Source organism: Pangasianodon hypophthalmus, chromosome 4 (assembly GCF_027358585.1).
Source record: "Pangasianodon hypophthalmus isolate fPanHyp1 chromosome 4, fPanHyp1.pri, whole genome shotgun sequence".
NCBI lineage: Eukaryota > Metazoa > Chordata > Actinopteri > Siluriformes > Pangasiidae > Pangasianodon > Pangasianodon hypophthalmus.
Genome location: NC_069713.1, coordinates 27,101,087 through 27,122,216, shown reverse-complemented (window position 1 = coordinate 27,122,216; position 21,130 = coordinate 27,101,087). Strand labels below are relative to the sequence as shown.

The 21,130-nt window shown below is 40.0% G+C and overlaps 1 protein-coding gene across 5 annotated transcripts in view; it reads left to right on the top strand.

Annotated features, from left to right (window-relative positions):
- sdr39u1 (short chain dehydrogenase/reductase family 39U, member 1) overlaps positions 1–20,978 on the top strand; it is a 28,826-nt gene extending 7,848 nt beyond the window's left edge. For all 5 annotated transcript variants that reach the window (XM_053233617.1, XM_026935881.3, XM_034303641.2 and 2 more), the window contains 2 exons: positions 19,902–20,054; positions 20,171–20,978. In XM_053233617.1, the coding sequence (XP_053089592.1) occupies positions 19,902–20,054; positions 20,171–20,598 (581 nt within the window). In that variant the 3' untranslated portion in view covers positions 20,599–20,978. The remainder of the gene's footprint in view (positions 1–19,901; positions 20,055–20,170) is intronic.
- The last annotated feature ends 152 nt before the right edge of the window (positions 20,979–21,130 follow it).

The window sequence follows — 21,130 nt, the reverse complement described above, 5'->3', positions numbered from 1 at the left end:
CATAGGGGATTTCCAGGTTGCTCAGTAGAGTGTTCATTTTGTAGTTTTTTTTAGTCTTGGCACTGTTCAGTTCTGATGGGTAGATTATCTCCATCTCCTCTATATATGTGGTGGTTTTCATGTAATAAGATATTTAGGAAACAGCGCTTTAGGTGGGGGTGATTATTCACCTTAACTTTGGTGTCAGAAGCAGACAATTATATGACTTCTGTTATCCTGTAGGGTTTCTTGATTGTGTGTGTTAATTAATTCCCTTTTTAGTGTGTATATATTTTTATATTTTGCCTTGTGTTGACTTCCTTGTTGTCTGCTTTCTTGTCCTGTTTCCAGTGACTTGTTTCCTTTGTGTCTTTCCTTTGCTGCTTTGTACTGAATTCAGTGTATGATGAACAGAAATATTAGTAGTAATTTTCTCTTCCTTTTTTTCTTAAATTGAAAAGTAGAGCTCAGAATATCAACAATATTTTTTGGTTTTTTATCAGGAGCTCATTTTTTTATGCTGCTGTTCTGAATTATGAAAATTCATCTCTCTCTCTCTGCCTCGCTCTTTCTCCCATCTCTCTCCCTCTACCTGTCTCTTTCTCTCTCTCTAATACAGTATACGGTACAGTATTGCCAAAGCACTGGCCATGAAATAAACAAATAAATACACCATACATAATTAAATGAACAGATAAAGCAACAATAAAGTCTTACAAATATATATAACAAAAAATGATCATGTTAAGACAAGGTTAAACATTTGTACATCCACTCAAACACTTGGAAATGTAATAATGTGACTGATTTTAGATTTGTCCACTGGCTGTCTCTCTGAGCTTGTGGCAAGCTGCTACATATCTAGCTGCTGTTATGATAAGGCTTGACTTTTCTCCCAAAAACATATCTTAATTTTTCTTGATTTGATAGTGCCATAAAATTTGGTATGATTTTTTTAAATTTTGTGATATAGACTAATCAAATGTTTTGGTAATGGGCACACTGTAGCAGGAAATGTTCCTCTGTTTCCACTGCTTTCTGCATGCACAGGGAGCCCAGTCTCTCCTCTCATGGCAGTCATCTCTGTCTGTGGCGGCTTCTTTCAATGGCCAGAGGGTGATCGCCGAGTCTGTATTGGGTCAATGTCTTCCTTAACTTATGATCTCTTACAGAACTCAGATATTCTGCTGGTGTATAGTCTGTTTTCAGCTCTAAATAGAGCTTCATACTCTTTTGAGATTTTTTGATAGGCAAACTGTTTTTTTTTTTAGATCTTTCCAATAGGTAATGTAATTACCTTTTTGTTGTTTTATAATTTGGTTGGGCCAGACTGTCTGAGTGCTGTCCTGGTCTGGATAGAGTTTCAGCACTAGCTGGGAAAGGGCACTCCTGCCTAGGTCCTCCTCCTGGCATTGGAAGGCTTGAATGTGGTATGAGGTTCGGTCACTGCATTTTAAAGGGTTGTAGAACTTGAGAGCTCTTTTTTTTGGACACTGATTAGGAGTGGGTATTTGGTTCTGCAAGAGTTTCAGGTTCCTCTTTTCCCATCTATAAAAGTTTTGACATTTCTGTGGTCCCCATATCTCAGTGCTATATAATGCAATTGGTTCAATTATTGCTTTTATGATTTTTAGGCAGGTTTGAATAGGTATTTCATTCATTATTCTGATCAATCATCAATGATCAATGATCAAATCATCTGCAAAGACAAGACATTTCATTTATGATTCACTCAGGGTTAGGCTGGGGGCAGCCGAATTGATTAGTGTTTTGGCCAATTCATTTATATAAATGTTATATAAAGTGGGAATTAATGGCCAACCTTGTCTAACACCTCATTGTTGAGAGAAAAACTCAGTTTGGCTGTTCCCTATTTTTATAGCATGTGTTGTTTTCAATAATTTTTTTTTTATTATGTCAAAAGTTTTCTCTCCAGTCCCATTTTCCAGTTGTTCTGGAAGAGTCCTTCATGCCAGACTGAGTCAAATGCCTTTTTAAAATCTACAAAACAAGTGAAAGTTTTAGTTTTGTTTTGGTGCACATGTTTGTTAATAATAGTGTGGAGGGTATAGATATGGTTAGACATTCTGTCTTTGGGTAGGACTCTAATTTTACTTTTCTCTAGGATGTGCGTTCTAAGAAAGTTTTGTAATCTCATATTAATAATAGAACAGAACATTTTTCTCAGGTTGCTATTGACACATACGCCTCTATAGTTGTTGGGCTCAGTTTTGTCTCCTTGTTTAAAGATGTAATTAGGCCTTGGTTCCAGTTGTCCAGATAATATCTCACACTCAAAACAATGTTGAACAATTTGATTATGACTGTCTTGAATTTATCATTGGTGTATTTGTTCATTTCATTTATTTCATTTTCTTTTTATCAAGGTCTGTTTATTGAACGTTTTCAGAGTGTATAAAGAACAAACAAAATACAAACAACCAACATCAACCCCGCATATCAACCCACCCACCCACCAGACCAACTCCCCTAAGTTAAACCATTCACCTTACATGTTTACCTGAAAAAAGATAAAGTAAATGAAATAAATTAGTAATAAATAAATAAATAAAGATACAGGGATTTACAAAATATTATGGGATTACATTATTTGCTTCCATTTTTTTCTACAAATGTCAAGAAAGGCTGCCAAATATCATAAAATTTCAAAACAGACCCTTGAAGAGAAAATCTTATCTTCTCTAGTTTAAGATATTGCATGACCTCTTTGATCCACTGAGGATACACAGGGGGAAGAGGGTCTTTCCATCTAAAAAGGATGAGTCGCCTGGCCAACAATGTGCAAAAGGGCAGCATATTGCAATTTTTACTGCTTAGATGCATATCCTGTGGTATAGCACCAAATAGGGCAATAAGAAGGGATGGAATGATTGGCTCGTTTAGTATTTTAGAAAAAGCATTAAAGATAGACTGCCAGAAATGATGTAGTCTTGGACATGTCTAAAACATATGTAATAAGTTTGCAGGACCTTGTTTACACCTGTCACGTGTGGGATCTAGCTCTGCTCTAATTCTAGACAGCCTAACCTTTAACCAATGAAGCCGGTGTACTATTTTGAATTGCACAACAACATGTCATTGACAAATGGATGATGAATGAATCCTGCTAATAATTTTTTGCCAAATTGTATCTGAGATACACTATATTACCAAAAGTATTCAGTCACCTGCCTTGACTCACATGTGAAGTATGAACTTAAGTGCCATCCCATTCCTAACCCATAGGGTTCAGTATGATGTCGGTCCACCTTTTGCAGCTATTACAGCTTCAACTCTTCTGGGAAGGCTGTCCACAAGGTTGAGGAGTGTGTTTATAGGAATTTTTGACCATTCTTCCAAAAGCGCATTGGTGAGGTCACACACTGTTGGTCGAGAAGGCCTGGCTCTCAGTCTCCGCTCTAGTTCATCCCAAAGGTGTTCTATCGGGTTCAGGTCAGGACTCTGTGCAGGCCAGTCAAGTTCATCCACACCAGACTCTGTCATCCATGTCTTTATGGACCTTGCTTTGTGCACTGGTGCACAGTCATGTTGGAAGAGGAAGGGGCCTGCTCCAAACTGTTCCCACAAGGTTGGGAGCATGGAATTGTCCAAAATGTTTTGGTATCCTGAAGCATTCAAAGTTCCTTTCACTGGAACTAAGGGGCCAAGCCCAACTCCTGAAAAACAACCCCACACCATAATTCCTCCTCCACCAAATTTCACACTCGGCACAATGCAGTCCGAAATGTACCGTTCTCCTGGCAACCTCCAAACCCAGACTCGTCCATCAGATTGCCAGATGGAAAAGCGTGATTCATCACTCCAGAGAACGCGTCTCCACTGCTCTAGAGTCCAGTGGCGGCGTGCTTTACACCACTGCGTCCGACGCTTTGCATTGCACTTGATGATGTGTGGCTTGGATGCAGCTGCTCAGCCATGGAAACCCATTCCATGAAGCTCTCTGCATACTGTATTTGGGCTAATCTGAAGGTCACATGAAGTTTGGAGCTCTGTAGCAATTGACTGTGAAGAAAGTCGATGACCTCTTTGCACTATGCGCTTCAGCATCCGCTGACCCCTCTCCGTCAGTTTACGTGGCCTACCACTTCGTCGCTGAGTTGCTGTTGTTCCCAAACTCTTCCATTTTGTTATGATAAAGCTGACAGTTGACTGTGGAATATTTAGGAGCGAGGAAATTTCACGAATGGATTTGTTGCACAGGTGGCATCCTATGACAGTTCCACGCTGGAATTCACTGAGCTCCTGAGAGCGGCCCATTCTTTCACAAATGTTTGTAAAAACAGTCTGCATGCCTAAGTGCTTGATTTTATACACCTGTGGCCAGGCCAAGTGATTAGGACACCTGATTCTGATCATTTGGATGGGTGACCAAATACTTTTGGTAATATAGTGTATGTTCATTTAAGTCCTTTTCCCATTTAATTTTCAAACAGTCCAGAGTTGCCAAATTATATAAGTTTAGAAGGCTGTATATCCTACCAATAATCTGCTTTAGATCTTTCCCCAACTTGAAAATAGAATCTAGCAGAGAGATAGAGGGATATAGTGGGAAGCAGTCAGAGTGTGAAGCTATAAAATTCCGCAGCTGTAAATATCTAAAAAGTGGGACCTAGGGATATGAAATTTATTTACTAGTTGCTCAAACGATGTGAAATTATTATCTATATAAAGGTCCTGTAATGAGGCGATCCCACCCTTAAACCAAATACTTGATAAAGGGTCTGACAGGAACAGCAATAAATCGTCTGCATAAAGTGATACTTTACACTCCTGATCACCTCTACAAATTCCTTTAATATTAATATCCTGTTGTATTGCTAACTCTAACAGTTCAATCACAATCGCGAACAAGAGCGGGGACATTGGACAACCTTGTCTTGTACCTCTTTGCAAGTTAAAATAGGTTATTATTGGTACGCACCGCAGCCATTGGGGACGAATAAAGAATTTTGACCCAGGTTACAAACTTTGGACCAAAACCAAATTTTTCCAGGGTATAAAAAAGATAATCCCACTCCACCCAATCAAACACTTGCTCAGCATCAAGTGATAGTAAAATCTCTGGAATGTCTGGTGGAGTGGGACCATAAAGAATATTTAAAAGGTGCCTGACGTTAAAGAATGAGTGCCAGTTCTTCATGAAACCTGTTTGGTCTGCTGATATGATTGAAGGGAGGGAGACCTCAAGACGACGGGCCAGGAGCTTCGTGAGTATCTTTACATCAGTGTTCAAAAGAGATATCGGGTGGTATGAGTTACACTGAAGAGGATTCTTATCTTTTTTAAGATTAGAGAGATGATAGCTTCACGCATAGTAGGAGGAAGAGAATTTGAGAAAAATGATTCTTTAAAAACAGAGAGAAGAAGAGGGGCAAGTAATTCTGAAAATGTTTTAAAGAACTCAGATGGATAACCATCAGGTCCTGGAGATTTGCCACTTAGCATACTCCTAATGGCCTCTTTAACCTCTTCAATCTAGAGATATCATTCTCTAGCTTAGCAGCACATTCAGGATCCACTCTAGGGATATCATGATTACGAAAAAACATATCTAAAGCAGATTGGTCTTCTGGTGGTACTGAAGTATATAGGGAAGAGTAGTATTGATGAAAGCACAAATTTATTTTCAAATGATCAATATGTTCGTCAATAATTTCAGGTATATATTGACAATAGATTGGCAATAGATTGGCAATCCTCTGACGTAGCTGATGTGCTAAAATTTTCCCAGCCTTCTCCCCATGCTCGTAGTAGCCATGCCTGGACTTTAGGATAAGATATTCTGCTATGGTTGAGGATGACACTCCCGGGGTTTGATTGTGGGTAAGAAAGAATTTTATTTCAGATTTAATCAAATTTACGAAGGCCTCTTCTGAGAGAAGCAACGGGTTAAGCCTCCATGGGCGATGACCTGGTTCAGCCCCGGCTATGTACATCTCCATGGTCAAGGGGCCATGGTCGGAGATAACTATGGATTGATATTCACAAGTAACCACCTTTGGGAGAAGTTTTTTTATCAATAAAGAAATAATCTATTTGTGAGAATGTCTTATGGACTGAGGAGTAAAAGGAATAGCCCATAGATGTAGGATTGCGGAAACGCCAAACATTATAACGCCATATTCCTGGAAGAAAAGTTGAATTACTTGAGCTGCTTTTGACTCAGGCATTGTTTTAGAAGAGCTGTGGTCTAAGTTTGAGGAGAGTACACAGTTTCATCCCAGTTCACACTATCATCCCAATTTGGGGTGTAAATATTAGCTAAAATAACTGGGAATCCATACAGTCGACCAACTACAATAACATAGCGTCCCGAAGGATCTGATTCTATGCTCGACATCACAAATGGTATAATTCTACTAATTAAGATAGCTACCCCCCTCGCCTTGGAGCCAAAATTAGAGTGAAATGCTTGCCCTATCCATCCACTTCTGAGTCTGAACTGGTCAGTGGTGCGAAGATGTGTCTCCTGGAGGAATGCGATATCAGTTTTAAGATAATTAAGATGTGCAAGTACCTTCCTACGTTTCACAGAATGATTTAAAGACTTGACATTCCAACTTACAAAGTTGGAATGTCACCAGGCACCCTGTAGTCTTTCCTGGATTATTTGAATCAGCCATTAGAAAATGCAGTGGTGAATATGCAGTGAATAAGCCCCAAAATTTCAAAACAGTAAAAATTAGAACATGTAAGGCAGTTAATAAAACAAACAAATATTACAGGTCTGGTGGTTCCCTGAACCCTGTCACCTAAATGAACATGGTGAATGCAACAACCTTCGTAAAGTAAGCCATACATTAAGTGTTGGTAGTGGGGAACAATAAGTCCAATAAGCAGGCTCCTGCCCAACCTGCCACCAAAAGGTAAAACCCGAAAGCGCATCAAGCCATAATAACTTTCAGTGATGGCAGTAGAGCAGCATTTATATACATAAATTAAAAAAAAAAAAAAAAAAAAATATATATATATATATATATATATATATATATATATATATATATATATATATATATATATATATATATATATATATATATATATATATATGGCAGCTGCTTTTGATAAGTCAGAGTCGTAACATCCATCCTCATGGATGGAAATAAAAATAGTTAAACAGCAAAATAAATTAGCGTAAGAGTGCCTTATACACTTGACTTGTAAAGAAATCATAATACCTCTTGACTGATAATATTGTGGGATAAACAATTTTTTCAATATGAAAGTGCATATACAGATATGTAAACACAACCATGGGAGCCAGTATTACTGACAGAGGTGTGCACTTACCCAGTGATGAAAAGAGAGGCAATTACCTAATGGCACCCCTTAAAACACTATATTGAATAAAGACAACCAGTAAGGGCAGTCACTTGAACATAGTTATCTGTCAAAAGTTCCACATGGTGGCCTCTGTTCGAGGGAAGAGAGTTCAGGAGAAGAGTGAATGCAAAATCACTTTCCTGCCTCTGCTGCTGAGATAGTGTTTTTTACATAAGTCATTGCCTTCTCTGGATCCAGGAATTCCTTGTTGTCTCCATTATATGAAATGCGGAGTCGGGCTGGGAACTTTATCCTGTAGTGGATGTCTCGTCGACCTCGGAGTAGATTCCTCACATCGTTAAAGGCCGCTCGAGCTTTGGTGACGCTCGCGGTGTAGTCTGGAAAGATGGCTATTGGCTCTCCTCTGTATCGAAGTGGGCCTTGCTCACGAGCCTGGCGCAGTACATCAACACAGTGCTGGTAGTAATGAAGTTTAGTGACAATAACCCGGGGTTTTCTGTTAGGCTTTCTGGGCATAAGCCCTCTGTTCGTGCGGTCCATCAGGATATCTTTGTCCAGATGTAGCACTTCTTTCAGTAGCTTGGAAACTAAACCAGTGGAGCTCGAGCCGGGTTCCCCCGCAACACCCACAATATGAATATTGCACCTCCGCATCCTTCCCTCGATGTCCTCAGTCTTTTCCCTCAGATTAGTCAGCTCCTATTTAAGTTCAGCTATGGTCACTTGCAGCTCTGTGACCTCACCCGACCATGTCGACAGGCCCTCTTCCATGTCGCTGATGGTGGCCTTCATTTTATCTATGTCAGAGCAAGTAGCAGCCATGTTGTCTGCAATTTCAGACTTGACCTCCTTCAGCTCACTTTTAAGAAAATCAGAGTCTTCAGTAAGGGCATTCTTTAACTCTGACCTGATAGCGGCAGAAATATCTGCTTGAGACGACAGAATGTACGCCTTCAGGTCCACAACGTCCATTTCTAGCTCTGACCATGGAGAGGGCAGTTGGTCACAGCGTTCTGTGGAAACTTAAGTCGAGCGGGCGTCATTTTTCATTTTCATTTCATTTGTTCATTTCATTTCATTCCGTCAATTCCACATGCCTTGTTAGGTTTTATTGTCTGTAGTCTATCGGTTAGCTGTTAGCTGTTACTGTGATTGGGAAGTCAAGGGGATTCTGATTATCTTTAATTTTTTTCTTTCTGGGTTTCTAATTTGTTTTTTGTTTTGTTATTTTAGTTCTTTTTGAGCAGGACTTATTTCAGTTGCTTTGAGACATTTTTGAAATGTGTTCTCCATGTGTTCCTGTTTTGAACAGCCAATTCTTCCTGGTGTGGTCTATAGAGAGTTTTCCAGTTGTTCCAAAAGTTACTACCATTTATTGACCCCTCCATTACATGGAATAATTTAACTGTATGTTGTTCCTTTTTAGCTCTTGGAGTTTTTTATACCCCTTGAGAGCTTCATGATACTGAAGGTGGAGATCTTGATTTTAAGGATCCCTGTGTTTTTGGTTTGAGAGATTTCACAGTGTTTTTCTAACATTCACTATTAGTTTTATAGTTTTCTTCAAATTGCACATGGATGCTGGTTGGTAAAATATATATGTAATGTCATGTAGTGCCAGATTATGCCTATTTCATCATATGGGCATGTGCACATTAGAAATTTGTTTAGTAGCGATTTGATGGTTTGACTTTCTATTGCACCTTGGTACTTTTCTTTACTATTTTCTGTCCACTTGTAGGATTGTTGCAACCTTTGTAGTTGAATGGGTTTTTCTGCATGTTTCGTTTTTTTCCTGTTCATTTTAGGTATACTGTAGTTGTACAGTGGTCTGAGATGTAGAAGTGATTGAGCACTGACTGTGAATGCTCTGAAATGCCCTGAATCAATGTCATCGACGACATCCACAGTACTGGTACCCAGAAGAGAATTAAAGGTATAACAACCAAAAGAGTCCCCCATATGCAGCCATTCACTATGTACAGACCCAACGACTGACAGAGCTCTAGGAGGTTTTCCCATTTTTGTTTGTGACTTTGTCATAATTATTTCTTGGGTTGTATGAGGGCTGATGGTGGCTAATATTTGTAACATATTTATCTCCCTGTGTGTTGACAAAGTCTGGTTCATTTCCAGTCCTGGCAATTAAAGTCTGGTTCATTTCCAGTCCTGGCCACACACTAACACATTTCCTTTTGTCTGGGAATGGCTGATCCCATCTAGTAGGATGGAAAAGGTTCCTTCACTGTAATAGGGTGATTCTGTAAGTAGCACACAAGAATATGTGATGAAATTTCTTTTTTGATTTTTAGCCAAATGTAAAATTTTTTTTTGATTGAGTGTATCAGTTCTGTTCTGTACCATGGAAGCATTCCCCCTGAGTCTCTGCCCTGAGTTACCCCTCTTAGTTTGGTTGATGGTCTGAAGCCTATTGGGCAGCCAGTGGACAAATCTCTTGTATTCCATGTTTCCTGTAATACTATAATGTCAGAATCATGAATTTTTTTTGAAGTCTGAGTGTTGGCTCTAAAAGTGGAGGACCTGAATATTCCAACATGAGATTTTTAGAGAATATGAACTCATTGTAGTTGGAGAGGGAGGTGTCTGTTCTAGTCTCTGCTGCTGTCTTTCTCTGTGTGTCAGCTGCCCTTTTAGAGCTGATAGTTGTTTTCTGTAGGACTCCCTGTCCTCTCTGAGCTCTCTCATCTCTTCTGTCATTACAGACAGTTGTTTATGTTCCTCACTCTTGTTTTTCAGTTCCTTAATTTCTTTGTTTAGGATCACTATTTCTTTCCTATAATCATCTTCCTTCCCTGTTTGATCAGTCTTCTGTGCTGCACCATGCACCACCTCTCTCAGCTGCACCAGTTCCAGTTCCATCTTTGTGAACTTCTTCTTCATGTCGGTGATAACGCTGGTCATTTGTGGGTTGATGGTTGATGGTTGGAGGAAGTCCTGTTCAAACTGTTTCAGATTTCTCTGTATCATTACTGTTCCATTTTTTATGTAGACTGACTGTTAAAATGACATTTGAATCTTCCTCTTCTTGGACATGTAGTTTCCATCCATTACTGATGCCCTTTCTGAATACTGTGGGGTAATGGTGTCTAATTGCTGAGTGCCAGGCTTTTGGGTCTTCTGTATAAAATATGATGTTACTGACCTCTCCCTTCTTGTATACAAATGAGTATAGTGTCTCTTGTCTTTCCTTGAGGAGCTTTTCTTTATGTCTTTTCTTTAAGATCTCATTGGATTGATTGTTATTGTTCAAATATATTGACAGCTGGAGTCTGAGTCAGCGGCTCCTTAGAACTTGTTGATGATTAATCCAAGTTAACTGTTTTTTGGGTGGATTTTTTCCCCCAAATAAAGGGTCATTGTTTGTAGGCTATATGTGGTATATTTGTACTCACTTTGAGTGGGAATTTTTTTGCATGTTTGTTTTTTCTTTCTTCTCTCTGCTGCACAGCTATATGATCCTTGGGGGGTTCTCAGCTAGTCTTCTGCTTGTTTCTTCTTGATTAATTTAAACTCTTCTTACAGGTGATATAGGCTGTAACTATTTGATTTTTTTGGCATTTTCTTAAAGAGGAAGTCTTTTGCTGGATGGATGGATCGCTATCTATTAACATCATGCAAAGGCTAGCTAGTAAACTGGTAGAACACTTCCTGTCTATTACCAACTGGTAAAGATACCCTGTATTCACATATATTATACTACATAATGTAGTATTTTGCAAGGGTATCAATCGAAAACTTCAACAAATAAAAAAAATAATAAATGACTTACATTAAGAGTGTCCGCTGCTGAAGCCATGTCTCTCATGAACAACAGGTAACTTCACTAATGGTTCGTCACAGTGGCATGCAGCCAATCAGAGCTGATTTGAGTTAGCCAATGATATTTGAGGTTACAGTCAAGCCAGTTGGACCCACCCACTGCTGGCAAAAAGAAAATCTGCATGGGCAGAAGCAATAGTTGAGAAAAGAAGCTATGGGGAATGATTTTGCTTGTGCATACAGATTTTTCCTTGCGAGCCAGAGCTTGTATTGCTTGTATTAAGGGTTTAAAACAAGTATGTGAGTTCTCCCCTTTCTTACGTGTGTACATGTATTTTCCTCCGGCGGTTGTAATTTACCGCGCACGAATGTCATTAATGCGCTCGGATTGTTGGCATGGATTTGTCGCATAATTTAAGACAGACATGGAAAGTGTGAAAGTGACTGTTCTGAATGTAGCGTTACGTGTACTTTACTGCATAGAGGATGACGTTAAATCCTTTTTGAAAGCGACTAAAATGCGAGAAAAGTTCGCATTGAGGAAAACTTCCCAGATGTACTACAGTTCATTAATAAAGCAAATGTGTATAGGAGTGAAGGGATAAAATCCTCACTAAATTTAATGCTCAGATAGAATCCAATGTTGGTAACAAAAATGCATTAAGATGATCTTTGTGTGTATTTTTTGGTTGAGCCTACTATGCTTTTTGTTTTTTTTTTATGGGAGAAACACGCATCGTATCTCTAAATATAAATGGGGCAAGAGAGGACAAAAAAAGAAAAAAAAATGTTGATGTTTTATTTGTCCAAGAAACACATTGTGATGTAATAAGTTTATCTGATTGGGCAAGAGAATTTGATGGGTTGTCTGTGTTAAGTCATTTGAGCTCAGTCGTGGGGGTTGTTATTTTATTTTCTAGGAGTTTCACCCCTTGTTCAGGTAGAAGAGATTTTAAAAAGTTGTCTTTTAAAAAAAAAATCAGAGCCTAATTTTAATTTTTTTTTTACATATATTTATTTGTGTATATTTTCCTACCAGAGCGACTGAAAGAATTATTTTCTTGGATACTCTGAGTAATGTATTAACTAATTGTAATTCAGAGGATGTGTTAATCTTAGGTAGGGATTTTAATTGTACTGAACATGTACTAGATAAGGAACCATGTTGAGCAACATATGCCATCATATAGCATATGACTCACTGAATTAATGAAATCTCATGAGATTATTGATATATAGAGAAAATTTCATTACATTCAGAGGCAATATCCATGGGTTCATGCTTATGAAATTTTTTTTATCTTTAGAAAGTTTAGATAGATTTTATGGTTACACCAACTTAGTCTTTTTAGGGGTTGCTCTGTCATTCCAGTTATTTTTTCTGACCGTAGTTTGGTACAGTGTGTTGTAACTGCAAGCTCTATCAAGCCAAAAAGCACTTATTTACATTTAAATAATAATCTGTTATGTGATTTTCAAGATATTTTAAAGAGTTTTGAATGATTGAATGAATGATTTTCAAACTACAAAATCTTGTATTTTGCAAAGGCACAAGTCAAGCAGTTGTGCCAACAGTATACTTTCAACAATTTCAAGAGACATAACTGGTGCAATGAATACGTTACAGGGAGAATTAATAGAAAATGCAAGAACTTGCTGATGTTACTAGAGTTTCAACCCATATTGACCTGTTGGATATAGTTAAACAAGGGTCTCTGGCCAGGTCACACTTTCAGAATATAGAATTTATGGATGCACCCTCTAAATTTTTCTTGAATTTGCAGAAAAAGGATGGGCAGGAAAGGTTTATTCATGCCTTACTCTCAGAAGCTGGGGTATTGTCAGATTCTTCTGACATTCGAAGAAGAGTAGTTAGTTTTTATGAAGAATTGTATGAGTGAATTTGTGCTTGAAAAAGCTGTTAATGTTTTCCTAGATAATCTGCCTCAAGTATCTGAAGAGGCTAATTTTGAGTTAAGTAAAGCTGTAACTTTGGAGTAAGTACGGAGTGTGGCAAAGTATGTGGAAATCTTTTTAGCCAAGGGACAGCTACCATTAAGCTGCTGTAGGGCAGTTCTCACTTTGTTGCCAAAAAAAGGTGACCTAAATGATATTAAAAATTGGAGACTAGTGAGTTTGTTTTGCAGTGACTATAAATTGCTCTCCAAAGTTTTAGCCAACAGATTGAGTGGAGTCTTAGAACAAGTCATCCATTCTGATCAGACATATTGTGTTCCAGGAAGACAAATATTTGTCAATATTTCTTTAATCAGGGATATTTTGGATATCGGTTAAGAGTCTTAACCTAGATTTTGGCCTAGTGTCAATAGACCAAGAAAAGGCCGTTGACAGAGTTGAGCACAATTATTTATGTAGTGTGTTAACAGCATTTGGTTTTAGCCTTGATTTTGTTTATATGATACAGGTTTTGTACAGTGACATTGAAAATATACTGAAAGTTAATGGTGACTTATGTGCTCTTTTTAAAGTTTATAGAGGTGTTAGACAAGGTAGTGCCTTGTCTGGTATGTTGTATACTTAAGCAAGAGTATGTTGTATACTTTACAGGGCCTCTTTTAAACAAGTTAAGAACACATTTGTATGGATTATGTATTCCGTAGTGTACAAATGTGTTTATCAGCATAGGCTGCTGCTGCTGATGTTTTAATTAGTGGAGCCTCTTTTAAACAAGTTAAGAACAGATTTGTATGGATTATGTATTCCGTAGTGTACAAATGTGTTTATCAGCATAGGCTGCTGATGTTTTAATTAGTGGTCAGAGAGATGTAAATTTGATGTTGGAAATATAAAAAAAAAATTAAAAAGTGTCTGCTATGAAAGTAAACTGGTTTAAAAGTGAAGCCATATTGATTGGGAGTTGGTCCAATGGGCAGCCAAGCCTCCCGGAGGGTTTAACTTTGACCAGGGAGGGTTTTAAATACCTTAGAGTGTTTTTAGAATATGGAATGTTTATACAGAAAAAAAATTGAAGGAGTTGTTGAAAAAGTACAGGGTTGCCTGATAAATGGAAATGTTTGCTTCCAAAAATGTCATATAAAGGGCATATATTGATCATTAACAACTTAGCAGCCATCTGCTCTCTGGCATCAGCTAGCTTGTGTTGATCCTCCACCAGATCTATTGCCAGAAATACAATCAATTTTAGTTGATTTCTTTTGGGATAAATTGCACTGGGTATCAAAAACTGTTCTGTATTTACCCAAAGAAGGAGGAGAACATAATAGCAGAGCAGGACAGTCGCCTTTTCAAGTCCAATTTGTGCAAAGATTTCTGACTGGATCGGTGGACTCAAGTCAGAAATTTGTAGCCTGTGCTCTGTATTTACATTCATAAAGGCGTCTCTTGATTGTAGATTTTGACAATGATACGCCTACCTTCTCCAGAGTATTCTTGATGTTGTGAAGGGGTTTTTCTTCAACAACGAAAGGATTCTACGAACATCCACTTTAGTTGTCTTCCATGGTCTTCCAGGCCTTTTGATGTTGTTGAGCTCACCAGTGCTTTCTTTCTTTTTAAGAATGTATTCAGCTGTTGATTTAGCCACACCTAAGGTTTTTGCTATCTCTCTTATAGATTGATGTTGTTTTTTCAGCCTAATGATGGCCTCCTTCACTTGCATTTAGATCTCCTTGGACTTAATATTGGTAGCTCCAGTTGAACAGCTGCCAAATGCCAACTCAATACCTGATATCATCTCCAGACCTTTTATCTGCTTCATTTGTCTTGAAGTAACAAGGGAATGAACTGCACCTGGTCAGTTAACTTCTTGTCAAGGGGTAGGATATATTAGGCAGCAAGTGAAGAGTCAGTTCTCAAAGTTGATGTGTTGGAAGCAGGAGAAATGGGCAAGCGTAAGGAACAGACTTTGATAAGGTCCAATTTGTGATGGCTAGACGACTGGGTCAGAGCATCTCCAGGTCTTGTGGGGGGTTTCCAGTATGCAGTGGTTAGTACCTACCAAAACAGGGTCATGGGCACCCAAGGCTCACTGATGCATGTGGGGAGCAAAGGCTACCCCATCTGGTCCTATCCCACAGAAGAGCTACTGTAGCACATATTGCTTGAAAAAAGTTACTTCAGGTCACTCTACAGATATTTAGTTGGATTCAGGTCTGGGCTCTGGCTAGGTCATTCAGAAACATTGATCTTTTGTTGATTTGGATGTATTCTTTGGGTCATTGTTGTGTTTAAAGGTGAAATTCCTTTTCATCTTCAGCTTATTATCTGACACATGAATGTTTTGCACTAAAATTGACTGGTATTTGTAGCTATTCGTGATTCTCTCCACCTTCATAAAAGCCCCAGTTCTGGCTGAAGAAAAGCAGTCAGAACTGGGAAAACCTTGTGGCAAAATGTAATATGGTCTGATGAGACCAATTCCAAAAGGTATAATATTTCCAAAATTCCAAAAGGTATTTTGCCTAAAGCATGATGCAGCCACCACCATGCTGCACCGACGGTATGATCTTTTTTCTTTTTTTTTTTTTTGCACCAAGCATACCTTTTGGAATTGGTCTCATCAGACCATATTACATTTTGCCACAAGGTTTGGGGTGATTTAGTTTGGCTTGGATGTTTTTTGTGAGAAAATGCGTCTGTCTAGCCACCCTACCCTATAGCCCAGACATATAGCCCAGAAGAATTGTGAAGAGTTTTTTGTCACCTGCAGAGAGTTATCTGAGAGTACTCATCAGATATTCCTGCAGCTCCTTTAATGTTGCTGCAGGTCTCTTGGCAGCCTCCCTGGTAAGTTTTTATCTTGTCCTTTTATAAATTTTGGGGGGATGTCCTGTTCTTGGTGATGTCACTGTGGTGCTCCATTTTCTCTATTTGTTGCTGATGGCCTTCAGTGTTCCATGGTACATCTAATGTTTTGGAAATGATTTTATACCGCTCTCCTGATTGATACCTTTCAACAATTGAGATACCATGCAACAGCACCATGAGCGTTTCTGCTCACTGATACTCAGCAAGCTTGGCTGCCCATTCGCATTCGCCCAGCAGCTCCGAGACACCTGTCCAAGATGGCTGCTGGCAGAGGGCCGTAGCGCCAAAGAAGTAGTTGACCTAGTGGTGTTGGAGCAGTTCGTCGCCCCACTCCCGGAGGGGACAGCGGAATGGGTACAGTGCCACTGTCTGGCATCACAAGACGAGACGGTCCAGCTGACAGAGGACCACTTGGTAGCGTATCTGGGGGCAGGCGAGCCCCTCCCTTCTCTCTCTCTTGCTCTCTTGCCCCTCTTCACCCTCCCCTGTCCCTGCACCACGGAAACAGGGCCAAACCTTCAGAAACCAGTTGCCCAAACCAGTTGCCCAAACCAGTTGCCCAAACCCCTGCTTTCCCTCCCCTCCCTCTCCCCCTGTATGTCTCTTCTCTCCTTCAGGTGGGTGAATCTGGGGCTGCAGGTGTGGGAGTAAAGCCTGGGCCAGTGTGCTAGCGTTACGGGGAGCCCGGGCATTTCCAGAAAGTGGGGGCGTTGGTCCAGATCCCCAATCCGCTGCAGGCCTCCCCAGTTGATCTGGTACGCACCTTTTACTAGATGAGCGTAATTGACGGTCAGCGAATCTAGCCCAATGTTGTGTTATCCTACCCCTGTGTTGCAATTATTAAAGATAGATTATACAGAGTGATGCAGGCCACTCAAACACAAGAAGAAATGACTGAGTTGTTGGTCCTGAAGAGCCATTGGGAAATGGTTTTCCAGGCGGCTGACTATAATCCGATGGCGGGGCACTTAGGACAGGAAAAAAAACATTAGCCGGGCCGGTGGCCGGGCATTTGCAGCGATGTTCTCGGGTGGTGTGCTGCATGTTGGGATTGTCAGCTGGTATATCCGCCGTCCACACCAAAAGCGCCTTTTGTGCCTCCTTCCATTAATTGACGTCCCCTTTGAAAGAATTTGTATGGACCCCATCAGGCCATTTGAAGGGTCTGCATGAGGGCATCATTTCGTGTTAATTTTACTGGACTATGCAACATGATAGCTGGAAGCAGTGCCCCTCCACAATATCTCTGCACGCAGTGTTGCGGAGGCACTCTTCCGCTTCTTCTCTCGAATCGGAATCATGCAAGAGATTCTGACTGATCAGGGCACATCCTTTATGTCATGGACACTTCACGAATTGTACGAATTATTGGGGATTAAATTGATTTGCACCAGAGTGTACCACTCACAGACAGATGGGCTGGTCGATCGGTTTAATTAAACGCTGAAGAATATGATTTGTGAGTATTTTCACAATGATGCTCGGAATTGGGATGAGTGGCTCGAGCCTTCAGCTTTATTTTAAGCGGTTCCACAAAAATATGGCATTTACCATTTAGAAATTACAGCCATTTTAAGCAAAGTACTTCCATTTTCAGGGGCTCAAAGGTATTTGGACAATTGACTGACAAGAAGTTAATTGACCAGGTGCGGTCCATTCCCTCATTACTTCAAGACAAATGAAGCAGATAAAAGGTCTGGGAGTTGATATCAAGTATTGAGTTGGCATTTGGCAGTTGTTCGACTGGAACTACCAATATTAAGTCCAAGGAGATCTCAATGCAAGTGAAGGAGGCCATCATTAGGCTGAAAAAACAACATCAATCTATAAGAGAGATAGCAAAAACCTTAGGTGTGGCTAAATCAGCAGTTGGGTACATTCTTAAAAAGAAAAAAAGCAATGGTGAGCTTCGAAAGGTGAACATCGAAAGGCCTGGAAGACCACGGAAGACAACTAAAGTGGATGATCGCAGAGTCCTTTCCTGGGTGAAGAAAAACCCCTTCACAACATCAACAGAAGTCAAGAATACTCTGGAGAAGGTAGGCGTATCATTGTCAAAATCTACAATCAAGAGATGCCTTCATGAATGTAAATACAGAGGGTTTACAACAAGGTGCAAACCACTGGTAACATTCAAGAACAGGAAAGCCAGATTACACTTTGCCAGAAAACATCTAAAAAGCCTCCCATGTTCTGGAATAAGATTCTTTGGACTGATGAAACCAAGATTAACTTGTACCAGAGTGATGGGAAGAGAAAAGTATGGCGAAAGAAAGGAACAGCTCATGATCCAAAGTATACCACATCATGTGTCAAACATGGTGGAGGCAGTGTTATGGCATGGGCATGTATGGCTGCCAATGGAACGGGCTCACTGGTATTTATTGATGATGTGACTGCTGACAGAAGTAGAGGTGTATAGGGCTATACTCTCTGCTCACATTCAGAATTTTTGTGATTTTGCCTTTATACACCACCACAATCAATCAAGATGTTTATATATATTGTATATATATATATATATATATATATATAAATACATATATATATATAAATACACACACACACACACACACACACACACCGATCAGCCATAACATTAAAGCCACTGACAGGTGAAGTGAATAAAATTAATTGTCTCATTACAGTGGCACCTGTCAAGGAGTGGGAAATAGTAGGCAGCAAGTGAACAGTCAGTTCTTGAAGTTGATGTGTTGGAAGCAGGAAAAATGGGCAAGCGTAAGGATCTGAGCAACTTTGACAAGGGCCAAATTGTGATGACTAGATGACTGGGTCAGAGCATCTCCAAAACAGCAGGTCTTGTGGGGCATTCCCAGTATGCAGTGGTTAGTACCAAGGAAGGACAGCCGTGGAACTGGCGACAGGGTCATGGGCACCCAAGGCTCACTGATGTGTGTGGGGAGCGAAGGCTAGTCCGTCTGGTCCGATCCCACAGAAGAGCTACTGTAGCACAAACTGCTGAAAAAGTTAATGCTGGCTATGATAGAAAAGTGTCAGTACACATAGTGAATTGCAGCTTGCTGCATATGGGGCTGCGTAGCTGCAGACCAGTTAGAGTGCCCATGCTGACCCCTGTACACTGCCAAAAGTGCCTACAATGGGCATGTGAGCATCAGAACTGGACCATGGAGCAATAGAAGAAGGTGGCCTTGTCTGACAAATCGCGTTTTCTTTTACATCATGTGGACTGCCAGGTGCGTGTGCGTCACTTACCTGGGGAAGAGATGGCACCAGGATGCATTTTGGTTTCATTCGTATTGATTATAATATTATGCTGATAATTATTGATATTGATCAGTATTGATTACTAAAATATTGATATTGATTGTAATATACTGATTATCAGCTGTTTGTGTGATAATCAGCTGGATGTGTACTTTGTATCCCCACCCCCCCCACCACTGTGAAACTCCTCACAGCTGGGATTTATGTAAGAGCTGCGAGCCATCTGAAATCCCGTCTGCAGATTTGGTAAATGTGTGGGAAAATCTTCTCTGGTCTGATGAGAACAAAACTGAACATAGTGCACTCTCATCACCCTAAGAACACTATACCCACTGAGAAGCATGCTGGAGGTATTGTCATGTTCAGAATTCTCTTTGTCCTCTTGGTTGTGTCTCTGACTTTACTTTTACCCCTCTTTACCCACTCACTGACTTTAGGTTGATGGTCTCCTCTACGCAGAGTCATGGTTCTGTTGCACTCTTTACATTTTTTAATAACATAATTTAATGTTTCTCTGTGGGATGCTCAGAGTTTGATGCTGTGTGTTTAGGTTTTCTAACACACTTTGGATTCTTCCAGGAACAGGTATTTATACTGAGATCATGTGACACTTTAGTAGAATGGATTTGACCTCTGTGTAATTACTCGTCTCACTTCTGATAGAAACTCAACCAGAATTAATTTAGGGGGTGAATATTTATGCACTCATGTTGTACTGTGCTAATGTGTTCTGCTAATTGAGCTGAAACGAAAGTTTACTATTCTAATGGTGTGTGTGTGTGTGTGTGTGTGTGTGTCGTCAGCGTGTTACAGACCGAATGTACAGACTCCGTACACAGAGGACAGTGAGTGGACAACCTTTGACCTTTGGTCTCAGCTGGTGAAGGAGTGGGAGGAAGCGGGACGACTTCCTGCAAACACCACTAAAAACATCAAACAAGTCGTGATCAGATCAGGTGACCCATAATGCACTTCTGTCTCCCATATGTCTCATATGTGACCCATAATGCACTTATGTCTCTTTTCTTTATAGCTTGTATTTTATATTTTTTATTTGATTGATTTCTCTCAGGAGTGGTTCTGGGGCAAGGTGGCGGTGCGATAAAGCAGATGCTCACTCCGTTCTGGCTTGGTTTAGGAGGAAGGTTAGGTTCGGGAAATCAGCCCTTTCCTTGGATTCATGTCTCGGATTTAGCTGGGATAATCGCTCACTCTCTTGATACATCCCGTATTCCTGCTTCCTCTCAGCCGGAGGTGTTTAACGGAGTCGCACCAGCTCTAAACACCAACCGTGAATTCACACAGGAGCTGGGTCGAGTCCTGAAACGGCCCACGCTTCTTCCTCTTCCCGAATTCTTCCTGAGAGCCGCTCTGGGCTGGGAGAGAGCTGCGATCCTTACACAGGGCCAGAGAGTCGTTCCGAAGAGAACTCTGGAGTCAGGATTTCAGTTCCAGTATCCAGATTTAACCTCAGCACTGCAACAGATTCTGGCACGCTAATTATCAAAAGACAGTTGCAAAAAAAAATTACAACTGGACCGTGAACATTCTTTGCTGTCTGAATTGATAACTTGCTACCTGATTGATTGATTGATTGATAACTAGCTTGTTTGCTAATGAGCTAATATGCAAATTTGCTAGCAGTGCAAAGTCAGCTATCATGTAGATGTGTACTTAGTTGGAATGAGATTGGGTTGCTAAGTAGCTAGCATTATAACTAACTAGCAGCATAACTACCTAGTATTATTTATGCAGGTAGCATGCCGATTTGCTGGTTTGCTAAATACCTACTCTGCTAACTAGTTGCTTGCTAACTCATTAGTAAAGCAAATGAAAATTTCCATCAGCTGTCAAGTACAAATAAAAGTCATAATAAATTCTGACTGTTCTATTTTTGAAATATTTAGTGTATTGCTCCTGTTTTGCATAAACATCCTTAACTAAACTGCTAGCCACGTGCTACACTAGCATGTGTACTAGCTAGCAGAGACAAGAAGTGAGATTACGTACGTGTGGCAATAAAATCCAAACG